General features: G+C 36.6%; 1 protein-coding gene across 1 annotated transcript in view; it reads left to right on the forward strand.

Moving 5' to 3' along the window:
• Positions 1–18,421, forward strand: part of EXOC4 (exocyst complex component 4) — an 816,673-nt gene that overhangs the window by 228,511 nt on the left and 569,741 nt on the right. Inside the window, exon 9 of the mRNA XM_081287653.1 lies at positions 5,071–5,159. Coding sequence (XP_081143779.1) covers positions 5,071–5,159 — 89 coding nt within the window. The remainder of the gene's footprint in view (positions 1–5,070; positions 5,160–18,421) is intronic.

The raw sequence follows: 18,421 nt of genomic DNA on the forward strand, positions 1-18,421 counted from the left end.
TTCTAATAATGTGGTATCTTGATTTGTTTGGGGCATTTTTTTCCCCTTGTCTTTTCATATTGCTTGTGTGTCTTTATTTCTAGCTCTGTGGATCTGAGGCATTACTGTTTTTACCCTGAAGGCTTATAGTGCCCTTGAAGGGTTTCAATACCTCTCCTTTGAGGGGAAGACAATGTTAACAGATCCCAATATAAACAAAATACCACCTAAAAACAAAGAGTTGTTATTAAGACAGTTACCGATTGGTCACAATGTACAGAAATGGTGAATTAAATTATTATCTACAATATAATTAGTAGGTTTGTGAAAGGGTCTACAGTTTCTGATGGTGGGCAAAGAACTGAGGATGAGGTGTAGGAAGATATGCTGAGGAGGTATGAGGTGAGGATATAGAGTTATTATATCTCAGGAAGTGTGAAAGAAATCTAAAGAAGAAGGTTAGTAGCAGGAGAATAGAGAGGAAGTAATTTTAGGTAGACAAGTAAGAGGGAAGACAAAGTACATTAAACAAACACACATATATATTAAGAAAAATAAAAAATGTTAAAATAGTAAAAATTGGAGAGAAAACAGAAAAAAAAAGAAGAAAGAATATACCACACAACTGTAATATACTATTCAGTTGTCTTAGTGCTCTATATCCTAATTCATGCACAGTGCTTGGTTTCACATATGTTGGGGATGTGATGGCGGAAGAATAAAGAGGGAGAAGAAAGAAAAAAATCATCTCCAAGGAAGAAACAAGGATTGTTTTGGTTTGAGATCAGTGTGTTTTCTGCTTCCCTTCTCACCCAATAGGTGGGGTTGTCTGTTCTTAGTTGGTATCTCCGCCCTCAGGATGATGGGGGTTCCAAGGATGTAAGGGTTGGTTGGTCTTGGGCTCAGGGTACCTGCAAGTGGGCTATGGCACCCGCTGGTCCTGTTGGGAGACTGCACCTATAAGGATCTCCTTTGAGGTCTGCTCTGTGATGTGGGCTCCAGATCTTATCTCCTCGTCTTCCCTGTGGACCTCATAGTTCTTGCCCTCTAAATTAGTCTCTAAAGCTGTCTTCCTCACCCTCTCCCTTCTCCTTCCTAATCAGGAACCTTTCTCTGGGGGGAGGGAGGGGTCTTGTGTGTTGCACTCTGGTGCCTTGCCTGACCATCTGTCACCTAGGGCAGTTCTGAATTGGACCGTTGTTCTGCTGAGTTAGCGGCTGCTGGGATTGGGGTGAATTTAAAAACTATGGGTACCTGGCTCTTAGGTGTTCAAAACTGGAAGTTGCTCCAACTAAATATGGTGATGGAGGTGGCCCAAGATGGAGGCAGCTGCTTTCAGGGATGAGGCATCAGGTTGGGTGGGGGGAGCTCTGTGATATTCAGTGTTGCAGCTGTCTGCTTCTTCAGAGCCTGCGATGTCCCCAGGTGCAGGCAGACTGCTACGAGTAGTGGACTATGATGGTAATTGCCAAGTCCCAAGATAGAGGTGACCAGAGGAGCCCCATGTTGGTAGACGGGGGTCCACATGGGGGTGGCGGCTAGAGTTCCTGCTTGTGGGTATTGGATGAGTGTCCTTTGTGGAAGTGGTGTCTGGGAATTCTGTGCAAGTGCTGATGCCGGTGGTCCCATTAAGTCATCCATGAGACCTAAGTGGGCGAGTTGTCAGGAATCCTTTTCTAATGTTGAGGCCTGGGACCTTTCACAGCATGGGGCCATGATTCATGCCCAGGATCAGCGATGGAGGGGTCTTCTATCACTCTCAGCAAATCAGTATTCCTACTAGTTGAGACCTGGGTCGTGGGATGACACAGAATGCTGCTTCCCTCTGACCCACCATCTTGGATTCCCCCTGCAATTCTTTTTAAATATTTTTACTCCTTGAATAGATGCAGTATCTGTTTAAATGCTCTGGGCTGCAAGTAATATAAGATGTTAAATGGAACAGATGGAATTATAGGGAAGTCGTTATTTCATACCATGTAGAGAAATATGGAGATTTCCTTATTCATTGCTACAATATCATAAAGCACCCAGCCCTTTCTGTGTCTCTACCTCCGTTTACCAGAGAAATCAGTAGTGTTTTCTATTGTGATTATAATGTGTTTGCATCAGTTCCATTCCAATCAAGAGGGTGATGCCAAGGAAACAGCATGAGTTAGTTCCTGTGCATCTTTTTAAAATCATTTTAATATATGTACTTAATTTTTTTAGGGCAGATTTAGCTATAGAGAAAAGTAAATAAAGAAATATAGAGTGTTCTCTTACCTCTCCCCCCAGTTTTCCCTATTAATATTTTGCATTAGTATGATATATCTGTTATGGTTGATGGACCAATATTTGTTATGTCATTATTAACTAATAGTTTAGTTTTCATCAGGGTTCATTGTTTGTGTTATATAATTCTAAGGGGTTTTGAGGAATGTATAATATCATGTGTATAACATTACAGTGTCATACAAAACACAGTTGTACTGCTCTAAATATTTTCTGTGCTCTACCTACTTTTCCATACCTCCTCCCTAATTTCTGACAACTACTGATCTTTCTATACTCTCCATAGTTTTGCCACCTCTCCCTCATGTCCTGTAGTTGGAACCATATTTTACATAATCTTTTCAGACTGGTTTCTTTTGTTTAGCAGTATGAATTGATTGTTCTACTTCTTTTAATGGCTTGTTAGATTTGATGAGTCGTATTTCCTTGTGTGGATGTACCAACACTGACATATCTATTTAGCTGTTGAAGGGCATCTTGGTTGCTTTCAACTTCTGGCAGTTATGAATAAAGCCTGATATAAATACCCATGTACAGGTTTGTACTTATTTGAGTTAATATCTAGGAGTATTATTGACAGATTACATGCTATGACTAACTAACTTTGTAAGACATAGTCTAAAATCTTCAAATGTTTTTAGTAATAACTAATTATCCACTTGTTAATATTTTTCTAACAGTAGCATATCTCCTCTGCTATTTCCCCTCAGGTTCTAGAATTGGGTCTTTGGCTCAGTTCTAAACCAATCTCTTGGAAGTTGAAGTTGTCTTAAACCAGGCAAATTCATCTCTGGTACTAGGTTTCCAACTGGAGAGGAAGCCACTTTTCTTGAGTGCATAGCTAAATAAAGAGGGAGTAAGAAAGTAAAACACCAGATGGAACTGGGGATATGGCATAAAGTAAGAAATATAATGGAAGGAAGAAGTGGTTGATTGTGGCAACTAAGACTGAGATGCAGCATAACCAGACATTTTCCTCCCCTCCACCTCTCTTCCCCTTTATTACATTCTAGGATGTAGGTTTATTGCAGAAAATAATCTTCAGGGTTTTTAGATTTCAAGCACTTAGGTCTCACCTCTAACTTTCAACCTCAGACCATGTGTACATTTTCAAACATTTAGCCACTATTCTGTGGTTGTGGTATTGGAGGAAAAACAAACAAATTATTGGAAATGATCAAATTAACTTAAGTAATTGTTATACATGTATTATTATTGGCCAGTGATAAAAACTCAGCACTAACACAGAATTATACAGTTATTACAGATTTGCCTGTTTCTGGTGTTGGTTCCACCATTAATGAGCCGTGCATGCCTGAGCAGGTCTCCTGTCTTAGGCCTCAGTGCCTTTGGCTATAAAATAAGAAGGTGAGACTGAGTAACCTCTATTCCCTCTTTTACTATAAAATTATATCAATCTGTGACTTGTTGCAAACATAAAAAGAAATTCTGAGTAGTAAAAATATATTCAGTCACAAAGGATTAAGATTTTGGAGAGCTGTAATCTGTTTTTATCACATCTATGAAGGACTTTATTACCCTCTTTAATTGCCCTCAGCCAAGGTTAATTAAGTGTATTTAAGTTCTGTCTTACTATTGAAAGTATGCCTCTGTATTCTTTGTTCAAGAGTTTATTTTTTTTTTCCCTTGCCATCTCTGATCAATAGGTGTCAGCATGCTTTTTGGAGGTCAGTGGCTTCTCTTCTGCACTTTATTGGCAGGTGGCACTTTTGATGTGCAGAACTCTTTGCCTTCCTTCCTTCTTGGTAGGGTGCAGAGAGAGAATCAAATTACCCAAGTATTTGCCTCACACACTACTGTCTTGGTATTCCTCTTCCTTGTTAGGAATGGATATAGAGACCTAATTAGGGAATGATGCTGCTCCTTTCATGTTGCCAGAGATCTATCCCATTATCACTCTGCTCTTTCATGTTTTTTACACCTCAGTAATTCTTAGAAGGATACCTTCTTTATCAGCCTAATATCCTGCCTTTGAAACTCTCAGGTTCAAAATGGAATCTCTTAGCATATTAAAGGATTTACAGTTTGATATAGTCAGAGTTTAACAGGTTGTTTTCTGTTCCTCACTTGTATATTTCTCCTTGAAACTGGTTTGTCATTGTTGTGTTGTTTATTTCAGCTTTATAGACCCATTCTATATTGTAAGTCTGTCTCTCATATTTTCAACCTTTGGAAACACTTGGTAGCATGGTAGTTTTGAGAGTATTTTATGTGGTGGTAAGTGGCAGATCAAAAAATTTATAGCCATTTGATGACATTATTTTTTAAGGCATTTAAGAACAAAATGCCAAAATTGCCTTACTTATTTGATTTCATTATTCAGCATCATTTATAGTGAAGTCTGTTGTACTCATCCTCCACCTGAGGAAATGAGAAAGGTATGAGTTCTGCTCTGAGAGGTAAATAAGCCTGTGGTGGCAACTGGCGGTTACTGGTGGGTTTTGAGCTAGGTAATAGCATAATTAGAATGACTTTATAGGATGGTCTTGTTGCTGGATGTGTACTAATCCAGGCAAAGCTTGATCATTTTCTGAAGGCAAAGGTAAATTGAGGCAGATCAGAGTTGTATCTGTTAAAATGGAGGATAAGCAAAAAAAATCTAAATACTGTTATAGTGGAGATTATCGTGGAATATCATTCATAAACCGGGGTCTCTGAGCAGCTGTCTCTGGCCTTGTCTTCATATAGCCAAAATTTCATGATGATCAAACATCACACAGACCAGAGTAGAATACTTTTGGAAATCCAGAACTGGACACACCTAACTAAGCACTCATTTCCTGTGTTTCACTGCAGGTTTGAATCGTCCTCTCATGCTATCAGTATGAGTGCCTATTTGCGGGAGCAGAGAAGGGAACTCTATAGTCGGAGTGGAGAACTTCAAGGTAGGTAATGGGCCTTCTCTGAAAATATTAATTTTCTGGAGGAAAATCTGAAGTGTTTTTAGCATAAGAATTCATGATCTGCATTCAGAAGATTCTTTCTAGATCAAAACATTTAAAGACTTGATATTCTATTTCTTCTATCGTTTCCCAGCCTCTCCTGCCAAGCAAATAAAACTATTAGTACAGTCAGAAGACTTCCAGATCTGCTACCATTCAAACAGGGATTCTAAGTGACAGAGAAGTGGTTAGGCTCTTCTTGCTTAGCTAGCATACAAGTCCAATCACAGTCCAGTAGAATGCCAGTCTTCTGTGGTAGCCACTGTTACCTTTTGTTATTGTTTTCTTTTTAACACTTTCAATAATATGGCAAGCATAAGTGAGATTTGGAAAAGAGCAAATACAATCTCTGTCATTGTTTAAAGGGAAGAAGGATGCCTCTGTGTAGTATGGTCTAATTAATATGACTGGGATACATGGGATTCTTCTTACCCATCTGTGGTTACTAGAGTGTTTTACTGCACATCTGCAGAGGAAAATAGTTCGGAAATGAAATATAAAATTAATAAATAAAAATCAAACTAATAACATTTCCTTTTAGGATCAAAAAATGGTAATTGTGATAAATTAATTAATTAAGAAAGATTTGTGAGTTCCTGCTAAGTGTAAGACATCATAGGATTTAGAAGGAACTGAAGTTGGGTACAAAGAAATAAACGATAAATCCTTAAGATTCAGTTGTGAACTTAAGGTGTGTGTGTGTGTGTGTGTGTCTGTCTGTGGTCAGTCCTCCACAGTCCATGGTGGGTTCTGCATGTAGTTGCATTTATACTGAATAGTTATAGGAGGTTTTTTTTTTTTTTTTTTTGCCACTGTTCCCTAAACACTGCAGTATAACAACTACTTATATAGCCTATTCATCATATTAGATATTATAAATAATCTACAGATAATTTAAGGTAATAACAATAAATGTACAGGTTACAGACAAATACAATACAATTTTATGAAAGAGACTTGACTACTGTCAATTTTATTACTCACAGAGATGTCTGTATTCACACATCTATACATACACCCACAGAGACACAGACACCTCACCAACAATGTGAGGAAGTACATAGGAGTAACTAAGTAGATTGTATGTATAGAATTGTTAGAGGACTTAAGAGAGTAATTATTGTAATTATTTTAGAATTCTGGATTTCATTCATGAGGGGCAGGTATGACACTTTAGTTTTTGATACTTTGAAGCATTGTTCAGTGACTAGCCTGCACAATTAAATATTTAGTTTTTAAGACTCATCATAATTCCACATCAAAGTACTGTGAAGTAACCAGTCACCTTTTCTGGTTGAAGACTTCTGTCATCCCACCTCCACACGGGCTTATAATAATGTATTAGACTGATTAGTCTAATAATCTCTAATTTTTTTCATATAGCTTTGTTCACTCACTTATATCATAGTAATTGTTCCACTGCTTATATATATGGTAACGCAAAGTGAAAGCCTTGAAATATGTTCTAAGGTACTGGGAAAATGAGATTAGCCTGCCAATATTTTATTTAATTTTAAAATGTTATCATACATTTTGGAAAGCATGCAGTGTGTTTCTTGGAGGAATACAGAGAGAATAGTTAAAATTGTGAATGACCAGCTCTGTGGTTGGACAAGCAGTTAAAGAGGGGGACAACCCAGGTCTAGCAGGCAGCCACCTCCCAGGGGAGTAGGGAGGGCGGCAAAGTGTGGATAAAACGATGGTAACAACACATGTTCTTGTTGGAGTTGGGATCGTGCTTGAAATGTCACTTAAGAGTTATAGCAGGTTATCTAGGGCTAATGTATCTTCCTTAAAATGTCCTGATTTTGATCTCTCTGCAGTGGTGGTTAAGGAATGGTTTTTTTCTACCTGTCTTCTATTATATTAAATTCTTTCAATGGTGACAAAGCCTCACCCCCTCCTCCTGCCCCTTAGTTTGACTCCTGATGATTTTATTGTTTTTAAATTAATAAATATTTTAATAGCAATTTTAAATTCACACCAAAATTCAGTAGAAAATACAGAGTTCCTATATGTCCCCTGCTCTACCCCATATAACCTCCTATTGTATCCATATTCCACACCATAGTGAAGCATTTCATGTGGTGCTTTGAGATGAAAAGAGACCATATAATTAATGGGTCGGCAGTAGAAACTGTCAGTCACCCAGATCAAGGATTATTAGCTACCGGGATAAATGGCTGTTTCCTCACACTTTCTTCTTTTTGTTATACAATAGGGGTAGTGAACACTCTGTGCTGTAGCCACATGGCCCAATTTTCAGATGCCCTCAGCTTTCCATGATTTCTTCAGAGAGTGTGGCATGGTAATGCAGAGTAGGGGATTCTGAGCTCAGACCACTCACATTTTAAAATCTAACTCTGCTACTAGCCTCACATCCTTGAACAAGTATCATGACCCCTATGCCTCCTTTTCTTTTCTCTGAAAGGGGATAAAAGTAATGGGACCTACCCCATGAGGTGGTTGTGAAAGTGTGTGTTTAAAAATGTGTCTACCATAGAGTGAATGTTATGCCTTCTTATGTCGCTTCCAGTGTTAATTTCTGGTACTGTGATTTCAGAGTTTTCACACACATTTCGTTGATCCTTGTGTTATCTTTTATGACTAAATCCTACTTATGATTAGCTTTTTAGGTTAAATTTAGTCATTACTTATTCTCATTAGTTTCCTTCCTGGCTCTTTCTCTCCTCAGTCTTCTGCAAACACACACATATTGTGGGGTTGTGGCCCTGAAATGTGTTCATGACACATTTTTACTGTTCTGAGTATTTGGATACTATAAGTCAAAGCTCACTTGCTTAAGTTGCCATAAAACAGAAGTTCTGCAACATTTTATTTCCTGTGGTTCATACAGTGCCTAGTGCAATAATTTTTTGATAGAGACTAATTGAGTTAGTGACAGAGTGAAGAGGACAGTTGAAATGTAAAGTAGGATAGAGAGGTCACCATTGAGAGGGAGGAGGGCCCTAAAAGGAGGTGGGACACTGATAGTCAATATCAGCCTTATAGGTTCCCATTCACTTTCAAGTTTGTTATTTTGTCCCATTGTCCCAGACACGGAACATGTAAGGAAACTTAAGTTGAGCAACAACTATACTACTTATTGTGGCTTTGGAATATTATTTGAATATTTATTATGTTAACAGAATTGAAAACTTGAGAGACTTAATGGGCTAAGAAAGTCAAGGCTCTGCATATTTTTTTTCTCTGCAGTTTCATTGTATACAAGTTTTATGAAGCAGAAAAGTTGCCATTGTACTGTCTGACCCAGGAGGAAACTGTTATATATAATTGAAAAACATTTTATAATCCAGTTCAGCTGCAGAGAAATTTTATTCTTTGAGGTAGTTAAAGAATCACTGTAATCTAACCTTCCCATCCTGTAGGTAATTCATTGAAATATGCGTGTCTCAAGCACAAATCTATTGCACTTACATTATTCAGCAAGACAGGAGGAGTATCTCTGGTTACATGAGAGAAACAGTTAGCAAAGACATCAAGTTCATGATAATCATTAAAAAGTGGAGCTGGGGTTGTGGCTCAATGGTAGAGCATGTGTGAGGCACCAGGTTCCATTCTCAGCATCCCATATAAATAAATAAAGTCCACTGACAACTAAAATAATATTTTAAAAAACTTACTTTAGTAGAGGTGATACATTATACATTTGATGAGAGCATGGATCAGCCAACTAGTTTTTGTGAAAGTTTGATGCTGTTTCATATAGCAGCAAAAGTTTTTCTGACAAATGCTTTTAACATTTCAGCAGGAATAAAAAGAGGAAATCATACCCATCTTCCATTAAAAACTGTCATCCCTTTTCAGTTATTTCATTAATCTGACTAGTTCAAGGACTACAGTGAGATCTGCATTTCAGCTTCCCCTTGAAAAAAAACATAATTGGATAGTTCAGTTAAATCATAAGAGACTGGCCAAAGATTTTTGTCTTTTCTATTACCACCACCTAGCTATAGGTTTCGCTTCCCAGTGGTTTGGTTTGTGGGGGTCAACCTTTCCTTCTGTTGCAGGATAGCAGCAAAGAAATCCACCACAAAGACTGTCAAAGTAGAATTAAAAAGCTCAGATTTTAGAAAAGTTAAGTTCCTGCCAATGCTTTCAATTTATCATGCAATGAAAATGTTACTCAGTCTAATAATACGCATGGGGTAAAAGAATGTAAAAATGAGATTTCTTTGGTATTATCAACCCATCTCAATTGGCTCTAACTGCTATGGTACAGATGGTTCATTATATACTCTGCCGTTGGCAATTGGGCCGAGAAGGTGGAGGTGCGACTTCTAAATGTGTGAAATAACAGGTGGAAATCTAGCTTGTGTATGTGTCTACGTTAATCATCGACTTCCTGTTGTTTTGAGCCTCTCTAATGCTTCATTGTGCTGCTTAGCTATATAGAAGTGTTCTAGGTGAAGAAAGATACTAGTTTTAATGAATGTTTACCTTGAACATAAGCTTCTCTGGTTTAATGTCTAATTCTTCAGGAGAATAAGTTAATTGATGAATGCTGTATCTCATGAAGTTTAAAAGAAATCAAAATATTGCTACTCATGAACAAAATAAGCTCTTAGGGTAATCAATTCAATTGTGTCTCTATTTTCTCCATGAAAAATAGAGCCTTTATCAGTCCTGACTACTTTAGGGGGATATTGTTCAGTTACAAGTTTAAAAATTAGAATAACTATGTTGATTTAAATTAAAGAAATTATCAACCCCAGTCCACCAAGTAGACTCTTCTCAAGGTCAGCAGAGATTTCTATCATGGCATATTCTTTGCGTTTCTGCATTCTTTCAGTTGATCTTTTAGCAGTTCTTTCCCTTTTTCCTCCTCATATTTCTTCTTAAGATTCTCTTGTCTCATTCTATTAACTTTCCCCTGATGACCTCAGCTAAGACCAAGCTTTATCTACTACCTAGGTACAGATGATCTCTATGTCTGTTTCTTTTGCCTAAGTCTCATTATTGTTTCCTGACTTTTTCCATTATCCAATCCTTCATTCTATGCTTATTAAAACATTTTTTAGAAGTTTTTTCATAATGCTTTTCTTAATATGTCTATTTTTTATTTACTTGCTAACATGTTTTCTACACTTCCCTCTGTCCAGAATTGAAGTGGTACTCATTGGTACACACCAGCTTCTAGGATGCTTGGCTTGAATTATTAAATTAGGCTCTTAAATAATATACAACAGGGGTTTGAGGTGAAGTTCAGTGATAGAGCATGTGATTAGTGTGTATGAGACCCTGGGTTTGATCCCTAGCATGCACATAAATATATATACCATGTATATATGGTGAAGGAGACTCTTTTATTTTCTTCAATATGAGGACAACCCTACTTATTTGAGAAACTCTAGGGGAAGCTTTAATAAATAGAGAAAGATCTGGAGTCTGTAATTTGTCTTCTCTAATTTTTAAGGATAGTAAGACTCACGAATGGGTAGAGTTCATTAATGGTCATTGATTCAAATGTCAAGGTGTACTCAGTTTTGATTACAATTTCTTTTGTATCTTGGGACTACTTAACTCCTGTTTGTATTCAGTGATATTACCCTTACAGTGCCATTTTTATCTCCGTTAGTTTAATGAGTGACATTTCTATAGCTCTGACATTAATATATTCTGTAAAGCTCTAGCCACTTGAGAACTGACTTTGCTAAGAGGATTTGCTTTACATGGTAAATATGGAAGTACTGGCATCAGGGAAAACTGGCCCTTTTACTGACTTGATCTGAATTTTCCAAGCTTCCCTCTCATGGATTGTTGGTTCCTGGGGTTGTGAATATGTAATGTTATTGTATGCAATTAATCTATTTGGAGATACTTTGCCTTGAGGTTAAAAAAAATATTGAGATCTATTAACCATGAATTGATTGTCTTTCTTACAAAAGGATTTATAATAGGAATCTCTTTGATAGCAGGATATTCTATTATGGAGCATTTAAAGCAAGACTTCACTTACATACCCATTTTCAGGGACATTTTCGTTAAAAGAAGGGATGCTCTGTAACACAGCAGTTTTATACTCATATCCCACATTTGTTCCACAGCCTGAAGTATGAGAAACACTTATGAGCTTTGTATCCTGAAATTCGATTAGAAAATTCTTTGCAGCCTGTTAAATTTTACTTAATAACTTTGTTAATAATTATTTAACAATATTCAGGAAGTGTGAAGAGATATGTTTTTTCTTTTGAAAATTGCATGCAATTATTTCAAAATTATCTTTCACAGTTAGCTTGTCTGTTTTAGCCTCTAATATAGTGGGTAAAAATCGAGTCCTTCTCTCATTGTATATTTATATTCTTGCTTTTTAAAAGAATGACCTTACTCCATTTATTTGTAAGATTTATCTTATGAACATAAATAGAACTATTGTCAATGCTAATTTCTTCATCTGTTCTAAGAAATAGTAAGTAATAAATATTCTTTCCTCAGGTCATGAACAGAATCATACATTATTTGAAATCATTTAGGAAATAAAATATTTTTATGTCAAGGTTGTTATTAAGTATACTACTTGTTAGCCTCAATCTCTGTGGTGTAGAAATTTATTTTAATTAAAAATATTCTTTAGTTGTAGATTTAATTTATATAAAAAGGATTTATGTGGGAGACCAACTTTACATGTGACTGGGTTACACTCCCCGGCTGGGTGCTGAGGCGCTTAGTCACAGAAATGTGGCAGAGCTTTCCCCACCCTTCTTGGGTGCAAGGGTTGGTGTCTTTTGCATGGGTGTGTCTTGCTACAGCCCTGTGGATGAAGCTCACCTGTTCCTTTGTATTATAATCCCTTGCTCTGTTTAGGATAGAATCTTCCATGGAAGTGCCTTGTGTGTGTCCCCTTCTCTTACTGTGCCCTTGGGTGTGGCCTACCCAGCTGTCAGTCAACCTGCTGACAGTGGACATCATGAAGATAGACTCAGTCCCCTGAAACCTGCCCCCTTGCCTCATTTGAATAGCTTCTCCTCAATAAAAGGGGTCAGCGCATGCTCTTGCTCTCTCTCTTTCTTCGGACCCTTAAGGTCAGAGGAGCCGTCACAGCGACCCCAAATAAAAAGGTATTGTGTCTCTTGTGTGGTTATTTCATGCAGCCCAGTTAGCCCAGTTTAACTGGAGTGACCCCTGAGCCTTTTAGTCTCGAGAACAGAAACCTGGAAGTTTTATTTTCTAAAACACTCTTAATTCTTATGGTAACCTACAAAACACTGCTAATTCTAACATTAGGAAGAACCTAGAATTCATGAAAAAATGGATCTCGAGGGTACAACATAGCCATCACAAAGCCCATTACTTAGCAAAGGCATATAGCTTACTTACTATTGAGACATGATCTTTGGTTGTCATGAAAAACCAATTGGTGACATGTAATCTCATTTAGAAAAATTCCATTCTGTTTATTCACTCACTCATTCATACAGTTATGAGAAAAGAGGGAATGCTATAAAATATAATGTTTTGAGTTTTAAAGGTGACACCAAATGCATTTCTCTATACCTATACTATACTTTGGTTATAAGGTTTTAAAAATAAGTCTGAAAAAAGAAATTCTAACATGATGAAACAGAAAACTTTGAATGTTATGAGTTATTTTTTCATCATTTGGCTAACATTTTTATATATATATATAAAAAAATATATATATATAATTTGTATGTGGTACTGAGGCTTGAACCCAGTGCCTCACACTTACTAGGCAAGTGTTCTATCACTGAGCAACATTAGTTTTTTTAATAAGGTGAAAATAACAGCTTTTCTCATTTCCTTAGACTTCCTTTAGTACCACAGAAATTATATTCTTGGCAAACTTAATAGTTTACATAATGAATATAATGCTGAGTTTAGATTTTTTTTAAAACAGGGAAGATCACAATCATTTATTGCATATATTTACTTCCTACACTAGAGCCACCATACCATTATAGACTTCTGTATGAGAGAATTCTATACTCTGCCTTTTGATTTTCTGTTATATGCAGCCCTTCTTTGATCCTAATTAATTCAAGCACTGTGATACACACTGCGATGGAGTTATACATATATGTGTATAACTGCACTGTGAATACAGCTGGGATTTGGCAAAGGCAGAGAGGCTTCTGGACATTTTTAAGGCTTAAGCTTGGTTATAAAGAATGAAGAGAAGTTTTCTAGGTAAAGAAACAAGTGGCAGGCTTTGCAGGCCCTGGGTAATGTATGAAAGTGTGGGAGTGTGGGCTTTTCTTTCATAACTTCAGCTTCAGAAAATGAATTGGTCATAATGTTTTCTATTAGTTAATGAACTGAGTTAATATTTGTAGACAACTACTGATTATAGTATTACTTCCAGGAACCAGAGATGATAGAAAGAACACCAAGGCTATTGTGAATGACATTTGCCATTGTTTATCCTAACAGTTAAGAGATTAAGAACCAATAAGTACCAATGTGTACTAGTGAGGACAGGAGAATAAAGACCATTATTTACTCGAGTAAAAACTAAATATAATCATATACTGCATTTTCTAAATGACGTTCAAGAGTTATAGCTGTGCAACATCATTATTAAAATTTCTATAGCAAAACAACTTTGTTTTTATGTGCAACTACTGGATCTTGTCAGTCTCTTCCTGGTAGATGAGGCTGGACATATTAGCAGGGGCCAGGTCATGAAGGATTAGCCTAACCTGTTTCTAAAGTACCATGGCTTAAAACTAGAATGTTCCACTTGAATTGCAAGTGGTGATGGCAGCTTGGTTCAGTACGGAGATGGCAGAATTCTGTGTACTCACGTCTGGTTTCCAGCTTGTGATTGTGGTGTGAATGAAAATATGCATCAAGTTACTTTTGGCTTCCCCACAAATTAAACTCAAAAAGCCCATATTACTGTAATGTATGATAGTATGTACGAATGCTGCATGAATATTGTAGTAGTCATAATATAGGGTGTTCATTCCTAGAACTGTGATGACATCTACTGAATTGCAGCCAGTTCATTTGCATATTCATGCCCACTTAGCTCAAATAAGTCCCTGTTTGTTTGCACATTAATGTCTGATTTCTGCATCAGTTAACGAATTTACATATCCCTGTTCAGTTAGTTAGTGATGTTCATATATGAAATATTGGTGTGGCTCTGTTTGTGCTTTGAGTAGCTTGAGGAGTGTTGTAGTTTAATGGAAGGAGCAATGATTTCTCATTCCACTTTTACTGGACACATCAGTTTACCTTTCAAAGTTCTAGATTTAGAGTCTAGATAATGGAGTCAACAATAGTTACCCTGCCCACTTCTGAGTTGCTTTATCAGTTTCCAGGTCAACTCAATTCTAGGTCCTGCTGCGGGAGCATTTCCTGCAGAAGGAGAGGTCTTAGGTGCTATGGAAGAGAAGATGTGCAAACAGTTAAAGTTCTAGTGAATGTGTCAAGAACTTTGGGAACATGAAGAAGACACTTATTTAACATTGCCAGAAGGCCCAGAAAATGTTACAAAGGAAGCCTCCTTACAGTAAACTGGAAGGGGAGTTAACCGGCTGACCAAGGGGAGAGAACTCACTGAGGTGGGAGAAGATGATGAGTTTCATGGAATTGTAGGCATTTTGTTGGTGTTGAAACATAAAGTGTAGGTGGAAAAACGGACCTGGACAGGGAGACAGGCAGGCAAATCTCAAAGGTTTTGATATAACAAAGCAAGAAAGTTTGGATTTTCTCTTATGGATAAAATGAAGACCTCTGAAGAGTCGAAGTAGGAAAGTAGTATGCAAATATAGTCAGACTTGGATTTTAGAAAAAAAATTCTGATGGAGAATGAATTGAGTGCAGTGAGATCATTGACAAAGAGGCAAGTTGTGCTGTTATTTCAAGTGAAACCTTATGGAAGGTTTTTAGAACACATGGAAGAGATCCAGAAGCTAATTTGGAGGCAGAGTCAGTTGGACATGATATTCTCTGTAGGATTTAAGCAAGAGATACACAGTTTTGCTGATCACCAATTTTCCAATATGGTGATAATGGTGTTATTTATTAAGAAAGAAACACAAAGAGTAGTTTTATGGAAGGTTAGATAAGGATGAAGATAACTTTTTTTAGTATTTATTTCATTTCGTTCAGTTTTGTTTATACATTTCAATGAATCTAACCTAATATGCTTTTACTACTCTAATCTAATCTTCTTATCTCCTTCCACAGGTTTGAGGCTCTTAGCAGTTTGTGATTACCCATAAGGACTCCCTTCCTAAGTCCTCAATATTAGAGTTTTGTTTTTCTTCCCTCCTCTTCCTCCTTTTATTTTCAAGTTATAAATATTATTTTCTTCTAAGTTTTGGTTAATCTGTAAATGTTAATACTCACTTTAGTCTCTGAAGAATACAAATTTCTTTAATGTTTGTTCCTAGATGTATCCTGCATTTTTAGTATTAAAATCAAGCTACTATGTATCTTTCTTTTTTTGTGCAAATCACTTAACTAGTTTTCTGGGTTGTGAAAGGAAGAAGTTAAATTATTTCTGTGAAGCTTATTCATCTCCAAAGCTTTAGATTCTTAGATGCTTAGCTGCTTGCTTTCTATCTGTTCCTTAGATTGGAGCTTGAGGACTATTTAGAGGTTCAGAGTGTAGTTTCTGGAGTCAGGCATACAACCAGGGTGACTATGCAAATTAACTCTGCTGTGTGTCACTTCATTTTCTATGAACTGTGAATAAAATACACCATAGTGCCTTAATGAAGATGAAATGAGTTAACACATGTAAAATGTTTAGAACTGTTCCTGGCACATATTAATAATGAGTAAATGTCAGTAACTATTACTTTGCATGTGATACCCCACCCCCAAGCATCTAGCCTCATTCCACCCACACGCGAGAATTATCAGTAGCTGTGTCTTTTTAAGTGCATGAATTAATAGGCATGTTCATGACAAGTAAATTTAAATAATATCTTCCAGAATGGTCTCTAGAAACACTCCCCCCCCATTCTGAATTTATTTTTGACAAAAATCCTTTCAGAGTATTGAGAAAATGTATTCCTCTCAGTGATCATCCTAACCTGATAGTGTGAAGAGACATTGACTGAGCAGTCTAAGGGGGAGTCACATATACCTCTAACAAAAAGAGGTCCATGCTGTGATTTTTTTTTAAGTGTTCTACTACTCTTCCTGGATTGTATCCTGCCTCAGGTAAATATCTGTAGTTGTAACAAACATAGACATTTCTCCTAAAAACCATTTTGACCTTGAATGTCTCTAACTGATTTTACTACACAAATAACTTAGAACAATTAGAATATGGAAAATAAAAAGGTTAAAATGGAAAGGACATCCCTTCTATTTATAAATTTAGTGACTTGCATCAAAACATTTTGGCAGTGTTTTATGTACACCGTTGTTTTGCATTCCTATTGCCTCCGGTTGAAATCACTTCCTTGCCACTTATGAAAACAAAAATAAAAAAAAAGAAGTTTTATTCCAACTCATGATCTGTTGACATCTCTTAACCTCAATGTGTTAGAGCTACAGAGATATCAACCTAGTACCATATAATGAAATAAATGGAAATTATTTTTTGAAAACAGTGTGAGTTCTAAAAAACAAAAGATATGTGACTCCATGTTTGTTAAGGTTCTTCTGAGAAACACAAGCAATATGTATGGATGTATAGAATGAGATTTGTTATATGAGATTAGCTCATGGGATTAAGGGGACAGAGAAGTTTTGTGATATGTCCTCTGTAAGCTGGAGACCCAGGTTGGTAAAGTTCTGGTCTAAACCTGAAGCCTGAGAAACAGAGCCACTTGTGCAAATGTCACTCTGAGGCTTAAGGTCTCATTTATTCTGGCACTTGAAGCCTCATAAACCAGGAGAGCCAGTATGTAAGGTCAGAAGATGGAAGTCCCAGTTCAAGGACCAAGAGGGAGTTTACCTCTCTTCTTTTAGTTCAATTCAGGCCCTCAGTGGGTGGGATGATACATTGTTGAGGGAGATGGAGGTTTACACTGTAAGGGATTCGAATGCTAATCACTTTCAGAAAAACTTTCCCAGACACCTAGAAATAATGGTCTTCAGGCTATCTGGACATCCCTTAGCCCAGTCAAGTTCACACATTAAAATTAACCATCATAGACTGAAGCAAACTTTACACACAGACACGCAGACACATTGACATGTGAGCATGTATGTGTGTGTGTGTGTATGTGTGTGTGTGTGTGTATAGATATATGTATATAACAAGAACACATACACACGTATACATGTATGTGTATAACACACACACACATATATATATATATATATTCATGTTGTTATGTTGATTAGTTTGTTCTTGTTGTATATTGTGTAGTACACCATTACAAGACCATAAAACAGTTTATTCAGTCTCCTTTTTATAGAGTTTTATTCGCTTCATGTTTAGGCTATTGTAAGTAATTCTGCAATGAACAGTTTTATATATGTTTATTCATTTATCTTGGGAATATACTCAGAAGTTGGAATCACTGAGTTCTGAGCTAGGTATACTTATGTTTAACTTTAAAAGATATTAACAAGTATTTTAAAATTATAGAAATTGAGGAATTGAATGAGAACTCCAATTGTTCTGCATTATCACTAACATGATTTTATCAACCTAATTCTCCACTATTTTGGTGGTTGTGTAGACTACCTTATTAAATTTTTTTTCCAAACAGTTACTAAAGCATTTCTTTTTCTCTCATTCTTCTTCTCCTGCATTTTTAGAGGAGTTTCTGGACTTAATAATTTACTTTACAGGTCACATACAAATTCACTGTCTTACAGTATATCTTTTCATACTTAAAAATTATCTTGTGTTCTCCCAGAGGAAGTCCTGATTGTGTATATAAAATTTCTACCAAGAAGTCTTAAGTGGCCTTTCTTTCTAGAGACCTACTAATTTCTTAGTATTCTAGAGGTTGAAGTTAAAGTACCCCTCTCTTTGCCTTTTTTTAAAAACTCATTGACCTCCTATTTTGAAATCTCTCTCTCTCTCTCTCTCTCTCTCTCTCTCTCTCTCTCTCTCTCTCTCTCTCTCTCTCTCTCTCTCTCTCTCTAAGTTGTATATGGACAGAATGCCTTTATTTTATTTAATTTTATGTGGTGCTAAGGATTGGACCCAGTGCCTCACACATGCTAGGCAAGTGCTCTCCCACTGAGCTATAGCCCCAGCCCTTGAATTATATCTTTATTACATATATTTTATTGGTATC

The sequence above is a fragment of the Spermophilus citellus genome, assembly GCF_964194105.1.
Source record: "Spermophilus citellus genome assembly, chromosome: 3".
Classification (NCBI taxonomy): Eukaryota; Metazoa; Chordata; class Mammalia; order Rodentia; family Sciuridae; genus Spermophilus; species Spermophilus citellus.